We start from the raw sequence: 24,407 nt of genomic DNA, 5'->3' as shown, positions 1-24,407 counted from the left end.
ATTGCAGCTTTGGCTCTGTGTAGACCAAAAAGGTTGCCGACACATTTAAGTTGTTGTATTTCTTTCTCTCAGTTGCCTTCCTTTCTTTCAGTTGTCACATATTTGTATGTGTTGGATTATGGCACCATTAGTCCTCCATAATACAAGCCCTGAAAGTGCAGGTGTAAAACCAATATCGTTTAAATACCACGTAACTTTAAAACGTTTAGAAAAACATTATGCAAACTTTTTAACGTCTTTAAACGGGAAACTTGGTGGGTTTAAACCGCTTGTTGCCAACATGTGCATTTTATATTACAGGTTTTATTTTCTTAATGTTTCTGTTTTCACTTCACTGGATGTGGCATATATATGTTTTTAAAGACACCTTCGACGAAGTTTGCAATTTTGACATATTCACACAAATATATTGCATTAAAAATACATTTCAACACTGAATGAAAACGTTAATTGACTTGGAAGTAAATTTTATGTGGAAAAAAACGCGAGAAAACATGGCGGTCTTGTTGTATTCCGGCTAAAAAAAGTCCTGAGACACATGAGGAAAATAGATTTCAACATTTAGGATTCAAATTTACGCATCAGAACACGGAACAACGACATCTGAGCCTAATACACAAGTTTCAGAAAAGAAAGGAGTAAAAAAAAAAAAAAAAAACTATAGCGCTACGGAAAAAATGCAATTGTTTGGCATTCCTCAAAGTTGACAGCAGCAATCAGGAGTCGAGGTTTGGCAAACTTTTATGTCTTGTGTGTTTCTGTGGGAAGAATAAAAAAAAACATCCAGTGAAAAGAAAGAAAGTCACCCCCCACCCCTCCCATAAAAACAACCACAAAAAAGAGAGAGAAAGAAAACAACAAAAGTTATTGTTAAGGTGTGATGTGCAGAAACAGACGCAAACGCTCCGACTCTAATTAATTGTTACAGTTAAAAATAGCTCACGCAGTTATTTTCAAGTCTTTAAATGTTTATTTACTAAAGTCAGTTTTCTTTACAAAGAAATGTACACAGTACAGATACAAAGACATTCAATAAATACCACTTTCCCTGCGCTTCCAACGACGCTGCAACGCTTTTTTTTCTTGAACGCTACACATTTTATTTACAATTACAGCAAAAAAGAAGAAAAAAAAACTATAGTACCCATTAAGGCCACATTGTGAATGTTTAAAAAACTAATACCATTTACTAAAATAGAATTTGGTCCCTTTTTATGTTTATTATTATTATAATTTTTAATTACAAAATATAAAACTTGACAGGAGCTGCTGTTAAAAATATCAATCCTTTCAGCAGCTTCACTGGAAAACCACACAGGTAATGTTGGGTAACAAAATGGTAAAAAAAAAAAATACTTCAAGTGACAATAAAGACACTTTCATAAGGCACAGACACCGAATAATAAGTACTTTGCTGTTTCATTTCCCTCTTTTTCCAATTTAAGCGTCCACTTTTATATTATTGCGGAACCACAGTGGATCACCTAAAGTAAGGCATTTCAAGGATTTTATTTCATTCTTTTTTTTTCTGGGAATTTAAAACTGAAGTGGGCAGAAATTTAGGTCATTTTAGTCCCAGAAATGCGCGCATGTTAAAAAAGAAAAAGAAAAAAGAAAAGAAAAAAATCCCAACTTGACTTTGAGTTTTTTTTTGTTTGTTTTTTTAATAATACAAAGTATTTTTTTTCTCATCCCCTTCCTGGAGATCCTAAGACAAATAGTACATCCCATAGGTGACGGGTCCGCTGAACAGTCCCGGGACCGGCAGGCTGGGCCTCGGAAAGACGTTGGACGGGCCCCACGACGGAGAGCTCATGTGCGCTCCGAGGGGGAAAGGCAGCGCGAACGCGGGCAGGACGGGCTTGGAGGCCAACTTGAACTTCTCCAGCTCGGCCTCCTGCAGTCTCTTGGCTTTGGCTCGGCGGTTCTGGAACCAGATTTTGACCTGAGTCTCCGTAAGGTTGAGAGAGTTGGAGAACTCGGCTCTCTCGGCGATGGAGAGGTACTGCTTCTGGCGGAACTTGCGCTCCAGCGCCAGCAGCTGGGAGGTAGTGAACGGGGTGCGAGGTTTCCTGTTGTTTTTGTGCTTCCTTAGGGTACACTGGGTCGGACTAGAGCTCCCTGGTGCAGAAAAAATAATAATAAAATAAAAAATAAAAATAAACAGGAAAATATATGAGGTTAGTTTGACCAGCTGATCAGAGACACAAAATGCGCAAAAACAGTGCGCAATAATCAACACAGTGCAAAAGTTTATTGATAAATGAAGTCTGGTGCTCATGAGGATGCAGTCAGCTGAATTCCTTTGATATTTTACTTTTTTTAACCGTTTATACAGTTTTAAAGAATTGAACTGCATATGATTGTCAATTTAACTGTGTGCAACTGAATTGAACGGCTTGTATTGATTAACTCGATCGATCTGCTTGTACTTTAAAGCAGCCTGGACTGACTATTTTGTCATTAATTGATGGTAATCAAGTTCATTTAACTTGTGCCTCAAACTCATCCCAGGCCTGCAAAATACGCATTTGAAGTTGAGTTTGGAGCAAAAGCAAGTAACAAAAACATTCTTTCAATTTTTGGCGATTAGGAATAAAGAAAACAAACACAATCTGCTGCAGAGATGATGTGCGCGCAGGCGGCTGGAAGAACGAGGGGATTACAAAGTGGAACTTTTCTGACAACTATTGAACTCGTCACAAATTTACTCGGGGATTTCTGATGAAACGCTAAACGAAGCATCTCTGCGCTTCTTATAACACGGATGGGACGGACTTACGGGGAGGTGTCGAGAAGGAGGACGTCTGGAACCAAGTGCTCTGCTCTTTCTCGCAAAACTGCGCGCAGTCCTCCCCGGAGCTCTTGGCAACTCCCTGCGAACTCTCCCCGGAAAGCTTCCTCTCCGCGTAAAAAGTCCTCGGAGAGAACTGCGCGCCCTGACCGGCCCCGGGCGCCGCCGCCGTCGTCGTCGTCGGCGGCGCCGCCGCCGAATCGAAGGCCGGATAAGAAGTCCGACAGGTGCTCTTCTTCGAAATCAGCGACTCGACGCTGAAGGGCAGGCTGCTCCGCTGCAGTTTGTATCCTTTATCCGTGGTCATGTCTTTCGGCTGGAGCTCGTCGCTCTCCGCGCCCTCCGCGCTCTCCTCCATTTGGTGAAGCTGCAGTTTGGCGTCTTGAGACGGTGACCCAGGCTGCGCACGATTCATCGTATGACAAAAGAGGCTGGGGGCCATGCACGTCGGCGTGGCCCTTGTGGTGAAACGCAGCGGCTCGAGCGTGAGGTCTCCACTGTGAGAGTTGTTGCGCCTGTCAGCCGTGCCCAGTAGCGTTTTTTTACGCACAAGTGGGACGGGGGTCGCCTATAAAAGGACAGGGGCTGTTCCCGTCTCCCCGCGCCATCCAATCAGCTTCTCGTGCTGTCTTCGTGACGTCTCCTCGTGCGGTTTCGATTGGCCCACTCGCCTTTTTTGTGGAAGGGGGACGGGTGCTTGGGGGGTTAGAGGGGGGGGAGTTGTAGATCAAGAGGCCTACGAGAAAGCGAGGGGACTTTAATCATACAGATCCCCTGCAGAGCGGGGGGTTATTGATGCCTCTCACAACGTATAGCTTTGACCAATTTGAACGCAATTAAGCAGTGGGGAGGACTTCCCTGCGCATTTTACGTCCATTAACAGCGCACTTCCAACTGTACGGAGTTAGTTTTTTACTGTAAATATGATCAGAAAAACTGATAACGGAGTAAGATGAGGCGAAAGAAAAGAAACGAAGGTCTAAAATTGAATCCATAAAACATGAAATGAATTAAAGCGCGGAGAGAATTTAATTGTCTAAAAGAAGAAGAAGGAGAAGAAAAAGAAACAACAACATCCGTCCACACTTCGAATAGAAATTGATTAGGTATGACTGTTGGTCACACAGCATTACAGCAATTTAAGGCCTGTCAGCAGCTCCTCTCCCTCACAATGGCCTCGGCTGAGAAGCAACAGGCGTTTTCTTTCTCCAGGTCATACTATTTAATAAGCCAGACAAAGTTGCGTTTTGCGAGGCGCCAGGCTCTGCGGGATCAAAAAAAAAAAAAAAAAAAAACGGAAGATACCTCGGGCAGACAAGAAAGAAAGAAAGAAAGAAAAAGGCAACTAGGTAACTCCACTTAACCAATTGTCCTCAAAATATTTCATAGTCCACCGCGTGGAGCAGGGAGGAGGAAGAAGAAGAAGGCAAGGCTGCTGCGGTTCATGTTGGAGCGCTTCATGAGTTTTTTTTTTTTTTTTTTTTACTAAAGCAGGAGATGAAACGGCAGGAAGGTGTTTTGTGAGTATGGAAATGATTTGTTTCATCAGGTTTGTTGTGATAAGCTCCCATATTAACGATCTGAGTAGAAGTTAACGCGATATAGTGCAGAATTAGACCAGTTCAAGGAGAGTTTATTTTTTATTTTTTATTTTGGGTTCCTCTATCGGTCTGTGGCGGTTCTTGTGTGAATGCTGCCCGGGGCAAGCCCGATTCTTCTGGGCCCCCCAATTAACACCAAACACCTGTTCTGCAGAAATTCTACTTTTTAGTTACAAGTATCAGCTTTACAAACTAAAATAACATATGACATATTTGAACTTGTGCAATCAATATCAACAGTCCAGACAGACTCTGTAAAAGTATTCTAACCCCTTAAACCTTTTCATATTTTGTCACCGTACAGTGACAAGTTCATGTAGCATTGAAATGGGAAGTGAGAGCACAAAAAATGCAGGTTTACCAAACGTCTTTATTGGATAAAAGTATAAAAAAAGTGCAAAATGCATGTTTTGTTGCGCATCTCCTCAAATCACATTATTTCACTTGTCCTGTCTGGATATACTCGCACCTGAGCTGGTTGATATCTGCATCTCCTCCAGAGGTACAATAGGTTTGTTGGCTGCAACTCTTTTTTTAATGCTCCATGTTTGTAAGTCTGAAAGACATCCACAGTCGACGAGGCACGTTAAATATATCAGCACCAACATCGGCATCGGCTGATATGTCACTTTTTTAACATATCTGTATTGGTCCGATCTATAAAACTGGCCAATCAACTTTCATTTCCATCTGGTTGCCATCGGTTACTGGAGGAGGTTGGTCATGGGGTATTTGTTTGGTCATGTGACAGCGATAGTGATGCAGTGCAAGATGAAGCAGCGGTGAAGTTAGCGGTGTGTCGTGTTTGTCAAGGTGCTGAAAGGGTAACGAAATGTATGTCATATTGGTAAATATCAGTTATCGGTCATATTAACATCTGTTATCGATATTGGCTCAAATTTTCGTATTGGTGCATTTCTCGAGTGGACATTAAGGACCACAACCGGACACGAATACCTAAAATCCGCAAATACTTGAGAAGGCATTTAAAAACACTTAAACTGCCTATTTTAATTGTTCAAACACAAAATATATGTTAACGCGCATTTGGAAACCGCCTTAGCTCCTAGCTAATATCTACAGTCTTACTTACCTCCACTCTTGGGTATGCAACCAATCAGTATCACGGAAAATTAATGGGTTTACAGGATTGGCTGTTTTGCAAACGCCAGCCAATAGCATATAAAGAAGCATCGAACCAATAGATTTTCAGCGTACAGGCGGACTTTCCCCCTCACTTTCCCAAGGCTTCACAAACAAGGTTTCATTCCTCCAGCAGTTTAGGACGAGGCGTGTTATAATAGATACTTTGTTTAAAATAATAATAATAAAAAAATAAAATAATTTGCTCACATTTTCCAAAAGAAGAAACAAGCAATAACACACGAAGACACTTTGTTAATGATCTGAATTCTTGCCTTTCAGCACATCCAAACTGACGTCTCATTAAGCGTGTCAGCAGCAGCGCACTGCGGCCACCAAACCAACACGAGATTCCACGGAGCATTAGCAGCCGTCAACACCACCAATCACACTTCCCGAGCGAACCGGCGTGCAAAGGGAAAACATCGGCCCTATTAATGTCTCCATGCTCCCTCGCCACTTTAATAGCTTCATTTGTCCGCTTTATGGTCGCGCTTCCCGAATTGAAGAAACGTTGAACGGACAACGTCTGACTCACGACGTGAGACGGCCATTCCCCCCCCCCACAACCAGACAAAGAACAAGCGATCCTTTGACTGACAGGATTTATGCTCAGGGGTCACGGATGGCCGACCTCTCGAAAGCCCTCAGGTGCAGAAAACAGTTTAGCCTTCGTCAGGTGAGAGGCGCAGCTTTTTTGGTCAATGATTCAGGCCTGAGTAAGTCCTGATGTCGAGTCTGCTCCTTTCATTTCCTATCAGGTGAAACCAGCCCTCTGTCTCCCCGCTGCTTCTCTTCGCCCAGCTGGTTTGTGTTTAAATGCCAAGCAAGTGCGTCCCGACACGCAACGAGACCGTGGGATGGGAGTCCGTGGAGATCCATCTGATACAGGTACGCCCAAAGATAGCGGTGTTTAGCTTCGTCCCCCGCCTTTCCTCGTCTCCCTCCCTCCATTGCCCCAAAAAGACATTTTCTATAACAGCATGCAGGCGAGTGAGTTGTGTCAGAAGGTGTTAGGGAGTTTGAAAGCAGATCTGCTCCTCAAGGTCGATGCGGGCACTTTCCCCCCCTCAGCTGGCTCCAAAAATGAAACTTTTTTTTTTTGTTTTAAAGGTTTTGGTTCTGCATGAGCCGATCTCCGCAGCAGAGGAGCTCTGATGAAACCATTTATCTGCTCCGTAAAGTTCAAGGGCCAAGTGGTAGCGTGGTGTGAGAAAACAGATTTAGGCTACACACACTTTTCATGTGATTCTCTTGCCGTCTTTTTCTTCTTCTTTCTCTCAGGCCTCCCAACAAAAACAAAAGCATCCTCTTGATCAAAACCATCTGCAAATAGTGCATTTCTGTTGCTTTAGATTGTGCGTTTTAAAGGTGTGCCAATGTTCACTTATGGTGAATGGGCTTTTTTTTTTCTTTACTCTGCTGCAGAGAAAAAATAAACATTATTTAAAGAACAAACTTTGGAACCAACTCCCTGTGAAATGCGTTACATAAGCATACATAGGCCATAAACTTTTACCCTCACTCTTAAACTGCAAACTTCAACGTCTTTGGTTGGGTTTTTATGCGATAGTCCGGTATGAAATAGAGGAAGACAAATAGAAAATGAATACACAGCTTTCAAAATAAAATAAAAAATTTTTAAACTCTTGCTGTATTTACCTCCAATAGTTCAAAATATTTTATCTCCACCTCCTGCTGGTGTTACAACTGCATGCTATTTCAATATTTGCTCACGTTTTTGCCAGTACCTGTTTGCTACGCAGCTCAAACTCAGTCAGACTGGGATCAGTTCAAGTCTTGCTACAGATTCTCAGTAGATTCTCAGTAGAGGCAGGCTTCCTGCCTCAGTTGGACAGGACAAGTATTCCTGCCTGACTGACTTTGAAATAAGACTGAAATATAGTGATGTGGACTCTATTTACCAAACAGGTTGCCTGTTTACACTTATTTTTAAGGTACACCACTTTTTAAACATTTTTGCTTGTAAAAAACTTGATACATTTCCTTTTTACTTTCTTTCTCCCTCCCCTAAACTGCGGAAGAGAAGTCGTGGCAAAGCAACAATCTGCTCTATCTATTTCCTCTATTTCTATTTTCTTCATCTTTGAACGCTTTTATTTCTTCGCCTTCATCACATTAGGTGACCAGCGTGGAGCTCTCGATTCTTTTTTTTTAATTTTTACCAGCATCTCAAATTACAGTTATTTATGTTTTTTAGCACTGTGGGAAATATCTTTGACCTTTCATTTGACTTAACAAGTTGATTCCGTCCACATCAGACTGGCTCGGCTCCTGCACTTAGACGTCGGTTTGACATTTTCTGCCAAAGCCACTTCCTCTTGTGGCATCCCAGTGCCCTGTGTTTGAGCGCCGGGTAATGAGGGAAAGATTCGTGCCGTGCGAAAGCAGGGGAAGCAAATTGCCTCCATCAAGGCTTCGTTTTTGGACTGTAAAAAAGCAATCAGGGGATGGAGTGTCCTGCGGTTTTACAATTGCTCCTTTTTTTTTTTTTTTTTGAGTCAAACCGGGCGTACAACAGGGTGGGTTCCATTAGTTAGTGGTGTTGGAATCTACATTTTGACCTCCAGCTTAAACTAATGTTTGCTCACATGCTGACGCACAAGAGAGACTTCTTTATTTTTTCTTTTGCTGCTATTGATTGAGCCGTTCCTCTGCTGCCGGCGGAGATCGTTACGGAGAAAAACCGCGAGAGGTGACAATGCAGTTGGCAGCTGCATCTGGCCTGCCATCGGCCATAGAAATCCACATTCTTGAGGAAAGTCTAGAGACAATGCGAGTGGGCGAGTTAGGCCGAGCGCTTGGGACGAGGAACTCTGTGCGGCTACTCCGTGGTCTCATTCGTAAAACCCAAGAATGTCACCACAATTTCATACGTTCCCTGCAGCCAAAGATGTGATGGAGCACATCTGAGAGGCAGCAGCGTAAATTTTCTCCCTTTTACCGCACGGTTTAAACCAAAAACCAGCAGCTATTGTATAAATTACTGCAATTTGGTGCTTATTCCACCTTACTCTTAATAAAAAAATAATGTATGTATGTGTAAATATATATATATATATATATATATATATATATATATATATATATATATATATAAAGACTTTATGATTTTCTACTCGACCTCAATAATACTTAAAAGCATGTCCTTAAAAATAACTCAAATAACTTCATATATTAAATGAGCAAATGAACATATTTGGGATGCCAAGGTAAAGTCTTTGTTCACACACACAGGTCAGTTTTCTTCCTAGTTATTTTTGCATCATTCCAAACGGCAGATAAAATGCCATATTTGACTGCCGGTGAGGTTTCTGATTTGTTTTGTTCTCTTTTAACTAAAAGCTTCAAAGCACATCAGCACAGCCACACACTCATCGGGATTTTTACAATGAATACTAAAATACTATTGATTGACCCAGATTGACAGAGCATGAAAAGCCAATTCAGCTGTTTGGAAATTGGGACCTATGTATCGTAGTGACACATCGATTATTTTTGTGGCCGTATACATTTATATTCGTATACATTTATATTTCAATTTGATAGTTATTTTCTGTCTTGGGCCAAACACAATACACAGTAAGAAAAAGTGAAAGATTTCGGAAGGGCACTTTTTTGTTCAGAGAAAAAAGGGGCAAGTGCTATAGCACCATCTGTGAATGTTCCCGACTCCAAGACATCTTCATTAAAACAAATCTGACAGGTTGAATAAACTGAGCATTGATTGCAGACACAGCCAAGAGGTTGATGGTAGCTCTGGAGAAGCTGCAGAGATCCACAGCTCAGGTGGAGGCGGGGAATCTGTTAGATGTTCACATCACAAAAACGTCAAACACTCCAAAATTGCAGCTATAATTGCAGCAAAATTTGGTTTTTGACCTCTGCAATATTTTGTCAGTCAGTTGCATAAAATACAAATAAATCCCAGTAAAAGCTTGAAAAAGTTCAAAGACTATAAATACTTTTATAAGATATTGATTTGGACCACAACCTTCTTTCCAGGAGACAATATGTAAAACTGAAAAAAATATTTAAAATGATTGATTTTAATTGCACAACAAAGTATCTCCAAAGCGGGTACTAAGTGAAGCAGGCTTGTAAAAGTTGGGTATGAAAAGTCCGGAACCGCTCAAGTATGAAATGGCATCAACAACATTTGCAAAACAAGGAAAACACAATAAAACCAGAAACCATAACCACATTCGACAGAAGCTTCGTTAAAAAAAACAAAAAAAAAAACAACAGGCAAATCATAAAACAGGAAAAACACAGAAATTACATATAACCCTAAAACATCAAATACAATATCTGCTAGCAAAAGGTTTTTAAAAAATGTAAAAGAGAAGAAGGACAAAAAAGAAAACTCATTACATTACTGGGATATTTTCTTCCTGAAGTGACTTTAGATTGCTACGATTCGGTGCCACATAAATAAACTGAAGTGAACAAAATTTTACAAAATGCAGCGTTGTTATATATATATATATTTTGTCCTTTTCTGAAGTTTTATTTTCTTCTAATTAGCCTCTCATACAATCTCAGGAAGCCGCGCCATGTAAACTCGCTCATCACATAAAGGCTCGCAAGCCAATAAAACGCCGAAGGGCGGACCGCGTTAAGCCAGGCGGCAGCTTAACGCACTGTAGGCTCAGGCTGACAATGCTTGTCTGGCAGTAATAATGTTATTGCAGGCACCAAAGGTCCGAACAAATGTGTGTGTTTGAATATCCCGAGATTACAATTTCAAAGTCCTCCCCATGAGCGGCCGAACAATGGAGAGGGTGGGAAGTTAAAAAAGCGGGGCTTCTTTCAAATAAACAGGCATGAGTAGACCCTGAATAGAGCCGCTACGGAGCAGCCGGATTGGTTCTCAGGGGCCGAGACCCCGCGGCCTCTCCGCCTTCTTCTCCTCCTCTTCCTCGGATACCAAACCATTTGATGTAGTAAACACAAACAACCATAATTTAGAGCTTTCCTGCTGTTCTTTATGACATTATTTATGTCTCCTTCGAACCTCGGACGGGAATGTTAGCGACGGGATGGGGGAGGAAGGTAGGTTTTAAGGATCCCCCTCTTCTTTATTTTTTTTTGTGCTATTGCTTAATGAGCCTGAAAATACAACTGCACTGTCCTGACTGTGAAGATAGCCTGCAGGCTAATGTAAATTAGCGGAGTGAGGAAGCCTGCAGGGCAGAGTCTTGCTGAGAGAGATGTGGAGAAAGAGAGAGAGAGAGGGGGAGTGTGGGGGTGAGGGAATCAAGTAGCAGGGGGATCTTGGCATGTTTTGGACTCGGAGGGACACTTGTTGCAGTCTCGCACATCAGTCTCAGCTGCTGATGTGTGAGATTTATAGAAACTCGCACTGCGGCCGTGCGCGCTGGCGACCGTTTTGCGAGATGTCGGTTGTTTGTCACTTCTCGAACCCGTAATTCTGGTTAGTTTCGCACAATGGTTCTTTTGTGCCACCGCTACAATCATCATTCAATTTAATTTTCCCATTCTTCTGTGGATTCCAGGCTGAGGCAGTAGCAGCAGCGGCGGCGGCAGCAGCAGAGGCGGGAGTCTCCCACATTGCATATGTCCTGTCAGGAGTCATGAGTTGCTCTTTTGACCGCTCCGCTTGGCATCTGCTGCCCATGGCCTGTCCATATCTGCATTCTAATGCACCTACCCTGCTGGGATGTTAACTTTAGGCCCTCCGTAATTGATGGCTTCCACACTTCAGCCGAGTATCCCCCCGCCCCGCCAACCCCCCACTTTCCCCGCCGATTGTTGGTATATCTCTGTGGTTTGGGGGTCTTTCAGTCAGCCATTGTTCTTTTATGGAGGAATTATAATGGACCAAAAGAGGAAGAAAGAGGACGGGGCTGGAGGAGTGGGGGGCTGGATGAAAAGAGAGTCGCTGCTGATATTTAGTGAACTCCAAAGGGGGAGTTTTCATTCTCATTCTGCAAGTTTGGCACATGCCTTCTGTTACTAAGTGGCAGTGTATTCAAAGAGCCCCTTGCATTTCCCATTCTGTGGCTCCGCTAGGTGCCTAGACTTACAACCCTGGCAGCTGTTGGGCATTCTATGCAGCTATAGACTCCTCTCCACAGGTGAGCTCCCCTACCCAACTCCTAGTCTCCACTTTTACTCAATAGGGCCCCACCGAGCCCTTTTATCAGCCGGGCAGAGGCTGACTTTATGTGTGCCACTCACACAGGCTCAACGTTCTCAGGGCTTGCGGTCCACGTTGGTTCGGTTTGACTGGGCTGCAGGATGATTCACATCTTGTTTGAGAGTTTTTGAAGTCTGCTCAGGCATTGATTACACTGTAAACAAACAGAGGGACCGTGATTGGCTTAGATGATTAGCTTAGAAAAACAAACCTGCAGAGGGGAAAGCGCAGCACAGACTCATCAGAGGAGCAGGAGAAGATGTCTAATTTCTTCCAAGTTTGCCATTATGGGACGCTCCACACAATATAAGTTTATGTGATATTGTGCAGCCACAGAGGCCAGCGGTAGACGCTCTATTTCTGTCAGGCAATAATTACTTTAAAAGCTATCGGCTGCATTGGTAAACCATCCTCGGTGATGTTGTTGTTTTGGTTTTGGAACGTTTCAACACCTTTTTTTTTTTCCTGAATTCAGCGGCAAACCATCAGCTTGTTTATTTTCTTCTGTGCTCTCAGGGATGCGAGCTGTTCCACATTACCCGTGAGGTGTGGTGCCTCTTCCCTCAAAGGCCTCCACTGTCCCCCCCAACACACACACACACACACACCCTCAACCCCACCAAACTGCTGCCAAGCTGGGCTATCTATTCATTTGGTTACTTAAGTGTAATTGCTCCCCTTTGAAGCCTCAGAGAGGCAAATCATTTGCCCTAGCCCCGGGGCAGGAATGGTCACCGTGCCTATAGCGACCCCCTCCCGGTCAGGGAGCGTCGGAGAGACCGCGAGAGGCCAGCTCCCATACGGAGAAGAAATAATACCGCTAGGGCCGCTCAATTTCACCTCCCTTTTCATCCCATTATTTGAAAACTTTTTATTAACAACAGCTTTCTCTCTCATACCAGGGCGCCAGGGGAGGAGGAGGAGGAGGAGGAGGTGCAGGGTAAGGGTGGGGTGAGAGGATATAGGGAGGGTGGTGGTGTTGGTGGGGGGTGGAGGGGGTTGCCTTTCTGTAGATGTCTGCTGGATTCTCTCACACACACACACACACACACACACACACACACACACACACACACACACACACACACACACACACACACACACACACACACACACACACACATCATCAATAGTGGCAGGTCCAAGCGGTATTGAGAAGACTGTCCCCTCCAATAGGGCGCGCCGCTCCACCCAGAGTCTTGGTCCAAGCAGCCAAAGGCTTTGTGCAAACATTACAGTTGAGGCCTGCCGATCAGCAGCTGCTTTTCCGCTTCAAATTTGCTCCAAACTTTGTCAACATTCTGCTAATGTCGAGAAAAAAAAATTGCAGTTGCAGTGTTTCTGTTAAACAAGAAATGCGATTAAAATCACATATGAATAAGTTTGTTCACGCCGTAAGTCATTAAGAAGCATGCCTCCTGCCACTTCCTGTTGTCTTTTTCTGCCGGTAACATCCCGATGTCGACCACTTGACTCGTGTGATGCGAAAAAAAAAGGGTCTGAAATACTCTCATTTAGATGGAGCCAAAGAAACCCACCTCATCCTAGTGCAAAAGTGTTTCAGTAAAAAACGTGAGCTTTTTTTTTTTTTAAATTAATGTTTTCATTAAGCAAATTAATTTATTTTATAGGGTCAATTAGCTTGTGTATAGGAATAAAAAAGTGTGTGCGTTTATGAGTGCGACTGGATGAATGTGGCTGTAGTGTAAGGCATCAAAATGACTGGAAAGGCGCTATGTGAGGTTGGTCCATTTACCAAACACACACAACAATCCCATTGGTGTGACACTGAGTGCATATTTACTAATATGAGGAAACAACGTATAATCTGTAGTTTAAACTTCCCTCTATCTTGACGCTTAAAAACCACAAGCTTCAAGGTGTTGCATTGGGATTCTGTGTGACAGATTAACACAAACTGGCTCATAATGGTGAAGTTCATTAAAAGTGTTGCATTTTCATCAACATTTTTACAAAAAAAGAAAGAAAAACGTGTAATGAATTCAATCTGATGGCACCAAATTACAATCCACTACCTCCAGCAGAGTCCTGTTGTGTGTCAGTTTAAAAACAGCTGTTCTATGAAGGCCTGAGAGGTTTGTTAGTGAACACCGATGAGCAAACAACATCACAAAAACCAAGAAACGCAGCAGACAGGTCGGAGGTTGCGATGTTGAGTTAAAGCGAGGTAGTGTTAGGCAATAAAAACAAAAATCGTTGATCATCTCAAGAAGCGCTTTTCTGTTCCTCATCTCAAAATGCAAAATGTGCGGAACGAATGCAAGCTATTGCTGCATGGCGGTAGGAAATCTTGGAATTATTGTTCAGTTCTGCGATGGCAATCATCCGTATTTTCCTCGCTCTTCTCTTTCTTTCCATCATCATAATCTTGAGACCTGACAGAAAGGAGCGGCAAAAGCAAAGGAGTGGGATTAGCAGTGCTCGATAACGATTGATGGTGTTGTCCAGGACGTGTTGCTGTGGACTGTCACCGGGTTGCCATGTCATGACGAGACTGATATCAGTCAGAGGCCTGTTCAGATTCACCGCAAGACTGACTGCTACACATTATAACCATCTACAGCGACTCTTTTCAGATTCTTGCATGATATGAGTTACAATAACTTTGGGATGAAAAAAGAAGGCATCTTTGAAATAAAGTGACTTGAGGGTCCAGATTGCATGCGGACACAAAAGGCAGTGAAAATCCATCTTACAAACCAAATGTCAGCGTGCAGAATTTGAATGCATGGCACCTGAAAAGGTGTTACACACCAAATACTGCATCAAAGCAGACGTTGGGGATTGAAGTTTCAGGTCTGCTCGAAGGTCAGAGTTGAAGACGAATACAGCTAAATTTCTAACGGTGGAGACGAAGCCCATCGAGTTATACGAAGATAAAAAGAAAACTTGTGACGTTGTCCCCCCCCCCCCACTTTACAATTTTGGTCAACTTTGTGTTGATCCATCACATGAAATCCAAATAAAATATGACATTTGTGATATAAGGATTAAAGAAACACAATGTGGACACACAAACATGCATGCATGCATCTGTTTTCTTTGCTCGCTTCATTGAGCACATGAGAAAGTACTGGACTCGCCTTCTTTCAACCTGTGACGGGTCGCGGAAACACACAGCAACGTAGAGCACAAAGAGCCCATTTAACGCCGAAAATTACTCCGGCACTTATTGTAATTGTCACAATTCTGACCACACTGACATTGTAATCTCATAATGAGGTAATGGGGGGTTGAAACCGAGTACAGAAGTGCGATTAGAAGGGTGTAGCTCGGCAAAAACGGGTCGAAATGTCAGACTGGAAGGGTTGGATTTGACTTTTTTTTTTTTTTTCCGTATTCGGGAGGTTGTGTCGATGCAGACAAACTTGCAAACCGATAACAGTCGCCTGCTGGATTCTTCTTTATCCGTCTGGAATGCTGCAGCCTAAAGAGATTACTGGAAGTCACTTTTTTTTGGAGAAAAAACAAAAAGAGTAACAAAGTTAAACAAAGAGTATCTGTCATGCCTGAAATATTTGACTGTACTCGGATGCTGCGGCATCAAAGACCTGCTTCTTGGGGTAAAAATGATTATCCCTAAAGTGCACGAGTTGACTCGCAAGACACCATGGAGCCAAATCAATGTGGACAGGCATCCATAAAAAGCCAACCTGGTTATGAATGCTGCATTTTACTTGTATCATTTTGACTTTGAGGTTTTTAAGAGAGAAGCCTTCCCCGCAGTCGAGCCAGATGGTAACAATTCTTCGACATATTACGAGCCGCTCTCTGCCAAATAGCATACCTTTGGGCTATGTTTTCAGTGGGCTATAAAAGCCAATAATGTAATTTTGATCTGTTTTATCAGATATCACCCCCAGCCCCGGCTGCGTTTATGTAAGAAAATGTTTAAGCAGGACAAGACGTCTCTCTGTTTTGCTTTTTTTTTTGGGGGGGGGGGGGGCGGGGGGGGGCACAGAAGTGCACACTGTGTTCAATACCTGCCCCGCTGAGGGGCTTTGCTTGTTTGACTTCTGCGTCGTTCTGGAGGAGAACGTCGCTGTGGTGAGAAACATCGGTTTTTTCAACATAATGACTTCTGCTGACCAGAGCGAAGGAAAAACAAAAAGAATCTGGGATTCTTTTGTGGAAGTGCTTAAAAAGTCTGACCCTGACATCTCTTGGTGCAGCAGTGACACGGTAGCAAAGTATCCCAGCGGCGCACCGCACTCCCCTGCCGCCTGCCATCAGCTCCATGACTCACCGCTGACCTTGTTGTAATGTTCCAGCTCTCCTCCAGACCCATTTAGGAAATCTTTAGGGACATAGATTTCTATATTCTACATGACACAGTGTAAACACACCTGAACACACAGCGTAATAAAAGTTTTTGTGCTCCTTGAACTTTTTCACGTTTCCCTACTCTGCAACAACAAACTTCAGAGGAGCGCAGTGGGGTTTTATGTGACAGGCCTACAGAATGTAGTAAGAAAAATAAGAAAAATGATTCTTTAAAAAAATGTCTGTGACCGACAAACTGATGGAGTGGTTTCACTCCTGGGTAGACTCGGTTCAATTCGGGACCAAAACTGCAACATTTGTTACATTTTCAGCTGGTCGAGTTTGGTTTCACACTACGCTTTGTCAAATGATCCAAACCCTTTGAAAAACCTGTTCACTCCCTCGCCTGTGGGGGCACTGCACCAAAAAACACTGAAGGAAATGGCACCCAAATTTCCCAAAGAAGACAGGAGCGCAATTCCTTCTTCACAAAATGTAAACAAAAATAGCATCAAATATTAGAAGTTGTTGGATTTCTATTTTGTCTTTGGTAAAAATAAACAAGTCATTTCACCCACTAGCGTTAGACTTTCATGTTCTTTTTTTGTTGTATTTACCCATAATACCCTGTGCTATAGTTCACTTCCTGCTTTTGGAGCGGTGTCTGGATCAGGTTCACACCTCCCCAAACAAACTGGACTTTCTAGGAAAGCGAGCTGACCTGAATCAGACTAACAGATGGTTTCCATGGATTTTTTTTTAGCAGTATTAAGGTAAAAAAAAAAGGGGTTAAATAAAAATGTACACCTTGAACTTCAGATTCCTACCTGTGAAAAAGTTTTGCAATCCATGCATGATTTCCTTCCCCCTCCAGGGTATCCACACATCCTTAAAAAGTCTTAAATTCACGTGTCTAAAATCAAGTCCATAAAACATCTTAAATTCATTTCTAAAAGTCAGTTGGCCTTAAATACATAAATCACCGGCGTTAAATTTGATCCTTGCAGTACTATTTATTCTCGTATATTCTGTTCTTTTTCTGTCAGGCAAAAGTTTGCGTCCCACTCAAACGCCCTCACTGCTTTGTGTGACTCAAGGCCGTTGAGGCTACCAGTAAATAGCTGCTAATGTAGCCTTGCTAGCTAGCTGGCTTTATGTGTGTCTATCATGGGAAATTGTAAGTTTATTGTCAGTTGGCTGGACGAAGTTCGTACATTTCTGTGGCGATATAGGTGTACATGTCTGATACATGCAATATATATGATATAGGACTTAAATTCCATTCATACTGATCTTCAAAGTGTACTAAAAAGTCTTAAATTCGAGTGTGTGAAACCCTCTGAAGCCCCGCCCTTTGACGATCGTCTACTAGCTCATAAGGTGACACAATGTGGAAAAAAGCGCCATGCCATCGTGCACAGGGCGCCGCAGCATAGAAAAGCACAGGAGGCAGAGGATTGGTCGTCATCTGCAGATCTTTCTCGCTCATAATGCTTTCAGAATGCAACTGCCCCAATAAAAGAGAGAGAACCACAACAAGGTCGGCTGATTGAGGACATTAGCTCAGGTTTTCCATGGTGAAGCTTGTTGTTTTCCTTCTGCTGCCATCACATCCACAACTGGAGGCCTGCTGTGTGGAATTACTCGCGCTAATGGCTCAACACTCTTTTGTTGCAGGAAATCGGACAGCCGAGCTGTAACTGCTAAAATGGTGATTAAAAAACCCAAATTGCATCATGATGTTGGGTAATTTAGCACAGGGAGTGTGTGTGTGTGTGTGTGGGGAGGGGGTAGAGGGGAAGGGGGAGGGGAGTGGGATAAAGAGCTTCTTGCTAAATGAAGCAACTGGCATTATTGACCGGTTATGGGGGAATGTGTAAAGTTGCATGCTGGAGCTAAAGCGTTTTTCTATGGGATTTCCGTTGGAGGGGGGGGAAGAAGAAAAATCAGACTTTTAAAATAACTCGCCAAATCTGATGGCAGTTAGTAAACTCTAATTAAAGTTTGCAATGGTGACTCTGTAATTTGCAAGTCAGTGGGGGTCATTATGTCTTTCCCTGGCTTGATTTAATGAGTTACAAACTGCAGTTAATGAGACAAATAGTTCTGCCTGCTTGGCCCATGGCTGTAGCTGCGGCAAAGACCAAACAACTCTATTGGAGATTTGCTTGATAAATTCCTTGAAGGATTATATTTTCTTTTTTTCTTTTTTTTCCTTTTATGTGCCAGAAGCAAATGCTGGAAAATGTTGCATCAGCTTGGTGCCGTTGAGACAAAGAGGAAATCCGTTTGTGTACAAACAGCTGCACCAGCTTCTAATCATATATGACCTTTTAAGAGGAATGTGCTTTTAATTTAAACATCAGAGGAGGAAGAGTAGAATGTGTGTCGTTCTGAGCTTTTATCTCCTCCTAGTCATATCCTCTGATTGCTTATTAAAAGCCGTTGTTGATATCAAACACAACCGGCCTGTTGTAAAGTGAGTAAGACAGGGGAGCCCCACTGAGCGGGCTGCACGGCACCGTTTTCGTCTCTCATCCTCCGTGGCCGGTCCCACCCCACCCCGGTGGATCGAGCTCACTTAGCTAGACATTTATCCCCTCCCCCCCTCCGTTTCTCTTGTAAATTTGTGGTTGTGTGCAATCCTTTAATGAGCTCCATCTTTGACCCGGGTTGTAGGTTTCCAGGGATGTCATGTCTTGTAAGTCAAGGGAAAGACTTTAATGTCCACACAACTTAACATTAAAGCGGCGCAGTTTGGAAAACGTGAGGTCGGAGCCAGGGAGGTAATGATACCCCCATAAATGAGGAACTGTAAAATGAAAAAGATAGGCAGGAACAGTATGAGCCCAGACGTAGAGGACTACTGTACTTCAGACTGACCTTCGTCTTTATTCAGGTCTACATAAATACCGTGCCTCACAGAGGTATTAATAACCCTTGAAGGTTTTTCTTTTTTTTTTGTCATGTTACAAGCTTTAAAACTTGAATGTCTTTTGTGGGAATTTTAGGTTAATTGTGAAGGCGACAGAAAAGTTTACATGGATTTCAGTTTCTTTTTATTTTCCAGTCACTTTATGTGACATCTCTGGGTCATAACTTTGTACTTTTTGTGTCGTAACTTATTGATGCAAACAGGTGTGTGCAACAAAAAATGTTTAGAAGTGTCCCGATACAACTTTATCACTTCCGATACAATACAAATATCGCAGCTTTGAGTATTGACCAATACCGATATTGACCCGATACAATGTCAGCGCAAATCAAGTGTCATTTTATGACTTATTTTGTATTGTGGAACATTAGAAAAGGCTTGATCAAGTGATGTTACTCAGACGGAGAACAATAGTCAACAATAGAACAACTGACCCATTTTTTATAAACCAGTGGCTCTTATTGTGGGACACAACCTGCTGGATAAAAATGACTGAAGCAGAGTGATGCCATTTGCTGCTTATATTGAGATTTTAGATGCAGGTCAATACGATACGATACGATACAATACTCGTTTTTTTTTCCTGATATCAGACCAACTTCCGATATCAATATCAGATCAGGACAGCCCTCATTTTAAATATAATAAAGTAAATCCTGTAATGACTTCCAGTGATGTATTCAAGTTTTTCCAGCCAATGACAGGACATTTTACCAATAATGTAACTAATGTGTTACGTTATTGACTGGTTAACGTTGACGCATCAGTCAAATGATCTCTGTTCTCTTCCTGAATTATCGCATATTCAGTTATCAATCTATTAAATTCACCTAACAGAAATAAATTGAATCACTGAAATGAACTGCCTCGTCCTAGATGAGCGAATATAATGACATCCACCACAACATTTATTAATCAACAAACTAAAAAAATGACAAGAAAAGTGTATGTTTGTAAATGTTCTGAAATGATTTTAAGGGGGAGGTGTTATGTATTTTTCTATAACAGAATATGTAAGACATCTGAGTCCACATCATATCTGAATCTGATGCCATGGAATTGACCTCTGTCTCTTTAAGAACCTCCTACTCTTTCAGACAGGCACACTTCAGAACGTCACTCCCCTGACTTGAAACCATTTTTACCATTTAATGCCTTAATGGCTTTATTAAATTTAAAATGACAAATTGGTTACAGCATTGGCATTTAATTCTTTTTTGGGCATTATTAAATAGATTTTTTTTCTGCAAGTAGCCAGCTTCTTGGAATGTACTTCTACCAGTTTTGCAGAACCGTCAAAAGAGCCGAAACTCTTTTACTGCAAATCACCAGTTAGAATTTCAAGTTTTGCTGCAAGATTTGCATTTGAATTCAAATCCTGACTTTAACTTGGCCATTCTAATGTATATTATCGTGCTGGAAGGTGAACCTCCTCTCCAATCTCAAGTCTTTTGCAACATGATTTATCTCTGAACCACAGAGCTCGGTAGCAAAGGTAAACAAAAAGCTGGTCAGCAATTATTACAGTGCGATTGTTATGACACCAATAAAGATTTCCACACCATTTCAGAAAGAGTAAAAAATTATTTTCTACACCCTGTTATTCGTAAAACAAAATGAAACAAATTGCTTCTTGGATTTTCTTAAAATTGCACCCAAACTTCTGTCTTCTTCTGTTGAGTGTGCGAATAAATCAGCCTCTTAACTGTTTTTTTTTTGCCTTTACTGTAAATTTGTTCCACGTGTTTCCAGTTAAAAAAAAAAAAAAAAAAAAAGATCAGACTTGTATGTCTTCAGGTTCAGGTCATGAGAACGAGAGACGGAGAAGAGAGAAAGAAAAGCAAAGACACAGACGGACCTTTGGCTCGCGACTGTAATTGTCGTGCTCGCCACGGCATTGTTAGAGGCTTTCACAGACCTGTAATTAAATTTGGGAAGGTTTGGAAGCCTATCGCCACGGCGCGCTCTCCAAGACAGAACGATGTCCAGTAAAGAAAAGAAAAAAAGAAACAATCTCACACGTTTTGTGCTGCTTCACCGTGAGACTTTTGAAGACGAATGCCTCCCCAAGAAGCAACTTCTATGAAACTATGAAAAATGTTTGTATCACAACTACAGCTGTTCTGTTCTTAAAGCTGTTTGTTTTGTGACTCTGCTGCAGGCTTGTTTCTTCTTCAGGAAACCCTGCTTCAATTAAGAGTGATGGAACCCATGTGTCCCTTATCGGGGCAGGGTGGATGGGAGGAGGGGGGGAAGAATCTTGTTCTGTCGGCCTTTTGTAATAATTGGGTTTTAAAGGAGCTGTTCTGCGGGGTTTGCCACTTTTTGTGGCCGTCGGGCGCGGATCAGCTGACGCCCGCCGCGTCTGTCTACTCCTTCCAGGCGATCATCCTAAGTGGGTATGCATGTAGCCGTATAGCTGCGGGGATGACAGCGATCCAGGGAACCAGACTCCCCTCTCTTTCATTTCAAGCCCCTCGGCTCACAGACAGACACTCTGACTGACATCTGACCAAACCTGATTCAATTATATGCTTCATCTTTGAAGTTTTACGCTCTGGCTTTCCTTTGCTCTAAACCTTTTTGGGGTTGTTTTTTGTTGTTGTTTTCTTACTTTTCGCATGCCGTTTGTCAAGAAGATAACAAGAAAGACAGGAAAACAAGCACAGCTGAACATTTCAGCTCAGCCATTTTTAAAGCGACTCCGCTTAGCAAGCCTTACGGGCATCTCACTGCGGAACAGTGTTTACTCTTACGCTCCGTTTGCAGAGCGGCACAAACATTGTATTTCTCAGCAACGTATGTGAACAAAGGGCTCCGTAATAACAGCTTGTGGTACTCCAAAGCAACAGGAGAGAGAGAGAAAGGGGGAGGGGGGAGTTGGGGGGGACAAAAAAAAAGTTTGAAAAGTTCATCCTGGAAATTGTAGACGATAGGTTTTGCCGTGTGACAGAGACGGAGGAGCGCGGAGAATGGAAAACTTGATTCCCTGCAATCATCTCCTGTCATCTTTTGCACCACTTTAGCCTTCACTCCAATCAACCCATTTTGCTTTGAGTACCTTTTTGTTCTTTTGATTTCACTTATTGCCTCATATGTTTATGTATGTTTACATTTGAGCATAAACAACTTTCCAGCGACTTAAAAAAAAGGAACTTAATCAGTGCATTGTACAATCTTCAAACACACACGCTTAGCTTCTTTTTTTTTCTCAGAGGAAATCTAACTAACCATGGAGATTTCCTAAAGCACTCTCATAATAGCTCTGGATGTAAAAAAAGAAAATAAAAAAGAAAAAGTTTTACTCTGGCAGAGCTGAGGAGGAGCCGCCGGAGGCTACGAATAACTGCATGAGCCGTCAACAGGAAGAGACGGCTGCATGACTGCAGGCCAGCAGCTCTAATTGGCTGTCTGCGGGAGTTTCTGCCCCAGCAAACTAATTGACCCACAATTCCCTGGTGCTTTATCAACACAGAGAAGCGTAACCGGGTCGATAATCAGACAGTTTTCTGAACTGATCCATAACCCAGGTCAAAGCACATGTTACTGTTTTTTTTATATCATAGTTGATCAATTTCTCTTGATTTAAGCTTGTTTAGTTTATAAAACGTCACATCTCAGCTTGACACGTGACAGGAATACACGCCGGCGCAAACGTATTCATAACACCTAGACTTTAAACATTTTGTGACATTGCTACTACAAATTTAAATGTATTTGATTAGGATTGTATGTGACCTACTCAAAACAGCTCATAAAACGAGATGAGTACGTAGTTTTGATATGAACAAATAAAAATGTAAAAATGTGCGGTTTTTTCAGCTACCTCTAATCTGTTCCACCTAAATAAAAATTTGCTGTCTCCAGAAGTCAGCCGATTTGCATTCAGAGTCTACCAATGTGTAACACAAAGGTATAGAGAACAATAAACAACAAAACGCATCATAAAAACCAAAAAGCACAGCTGATGTTCCAGCAAGAAAGTTGTGAAAGAGTTTAAAACGGGCTTAAAGGGGCAGTATTGTGTATTTTCCAGGCATATTATGCCATTTTGTAGCAAGTACCTATATTACCTTCAGTTATAAAAATGCTACTCATGTCAAACATGACTTCAAGGAAATTTAACGCTGTAATTTCTGCCTTGAAATTGGGCCTCTGTCTCTTTAAGAAGCTCCTGCTCTTAACACTCCGCCTTCAGGAAGTCATCACAACATTGCTCCTTTATTAGCCCTTAAATAACGTTTTTAGTTACCGTTGCACTGAGAAGTAGCTCCTACAATGAGCTCAGCAGATGAGCAGTTCCACCAGGTGTTTGCTAATTGCTTCTGGCTAGTCTGAAGGAGCTGAGTGGGGGAGTCGTGAGGAGGTCTGCTCTGTGAGGCAGAAGCTGCAGGTCTGAGGAGATAAAGAAATGGTTTTCAAAACATCATAAAATGTTATTAATTTTAATATGCTATGAGTTTTTCATACCTTTGTGTATTATTTCTTTCATGAAACTGGAGTCAGAGTTGCAAAATCTTCAGTAATAAGCCTCAAAAAACTCCTGAATGTAAATAATCTGTAGACACAGCTTTGCGCATAGAGGACAGCTGAACAGAAAACATGTGGAAGAAAGAAATCTGCTTTGAATGAGTCCCAAATGTAACTTTTTTGATACGATTACAATAATGATTTTCACAAAGTGCTTTGAGGAGTTTAACTCTGGAAGATTCTCTGGAGACGTTGTGAGGAATTGACTCCATCCTTCTTAAAGTTTAGCTGTGATTTCTCAGTAATGGATTCGATGTCTGTTCTGTTCCAGGGTGACGCTGCGAGACGTTATGGGAGACGACAAAGGCTTCAAAAGTCGAATGCCTCAAGAATAGCGGGGAGAAGGAGCTCCATCATCTGAGACATGCTGCTGGATGTTCCAGTCTGACCACTAAGTGTAACTACTGAAGCTCCTTTGTCTTGTTTTTCTCCTGTTTGTCCACCTGTTGCACTCCTGAAATCCCCCCAAAAAATTCAGAAGTGTAACAGGTGTTCAGAGATAGTCTTTAGGTTAGCATATTACTTTTAATATCTGGTTTAATGATACATTTCTCAAACATTGTCTTATGCTTGATTCTCATCTCCCTTCAGTGATCTGTGTTGACTTTTTCCCATTGAGCTTGATTTCCCAGGATTTGACATAGATTTTCTGTGCTGTTCTTGAGTTATGGTCTTGTATTTAAGCAATGATGGAAATAAATGAAGTGATTCAATCCATATTGTCAGTCCGGTAAGCTTCAAATCGTAGCTTAAGTCACAATCAAGCTAGCGTGCTGCATATGTGTCAAGGTCAAACGTTAGCAGATCCAACAGCTTCAACAGTGTCCACGCCTCATCAGCTTCTATTCTCTAATTTACTGAATATGGCTGTACGTACGCTGAATAAAACAACACATACGCCTTGTTAGTCTGAAGGTAAATTATTCCAAACTTCTT

General features: G+C 42.1%; 1 protein-coding gene and 1 long non-coding RNA gene across 3 annotated transcripts; one reads left to right on the top strand and one right to left on the bottom strand.

Moving 5' to 3' along the window:
* Positions 1 to 947: 947 nt before the first annotated feature.
* On the bottom strand, positions 948 to 3,325 carry LOC103466724 (homeobox protein MSH-C-like). Its single transcript, XM_008412553.3, has 2 exons — positions 2,783 to 3,325; positions 948 to 2,121 (listed from the first exon to the last, which is right to left on the bottom strand). Exons 1-2 carry the CDS (start codon positions 3,234 to 3,236, stop codon positions 1,709 to 1,711), a joined length of 867 nt encoding a protein of 288 aa, XP_008410775.1. The 5' UTR covers positions 3,237 to 3,325; the 3' UTR covers positions 948 to 1,708.
* LOC103466791 (uncharacterized) lies at positions 2,937 to 24,184 on the top strand. 2 transcript variants are annotated; one of them, XR_014086885.1, is made up of 4 exons: positions 2,937 to 3,021; positions 5,821 to 6,217; positions 6,300 to 6,429; positions 23,743 to 24,184. It is a non-coding gene; the product is annotated as an uncharacterized LOC103466791 (long non-coding RNA). The 2 variants fall into 2 exon arrangements; XR_533988.2 differs by lacking the exon at positions 2,937 to 3,021 and adding an exon at positions 3,529 to 4,314.
* Positions 24,185 to 24,407: the final 223 nt, after the last annotated feature.

Source organism: Poecilia reticulata, chromosome 1 (assembly GCF_904066995.2).
Source record: "Poecilia reticulata chromosome 1, P_reticulata-male-v2, whole genome shotgun sequence".
NCBI lineage: Eukaryota > Metazoa > Chordata > Actinopteri > Cyprinodontiformes > Poeciliidae > Poecilia > Poecilia reticulata.
Note: the sequence above shows the minus strand (reverse complement) of the source record. Positions and strands in the feature narration are given on the sequence as shown.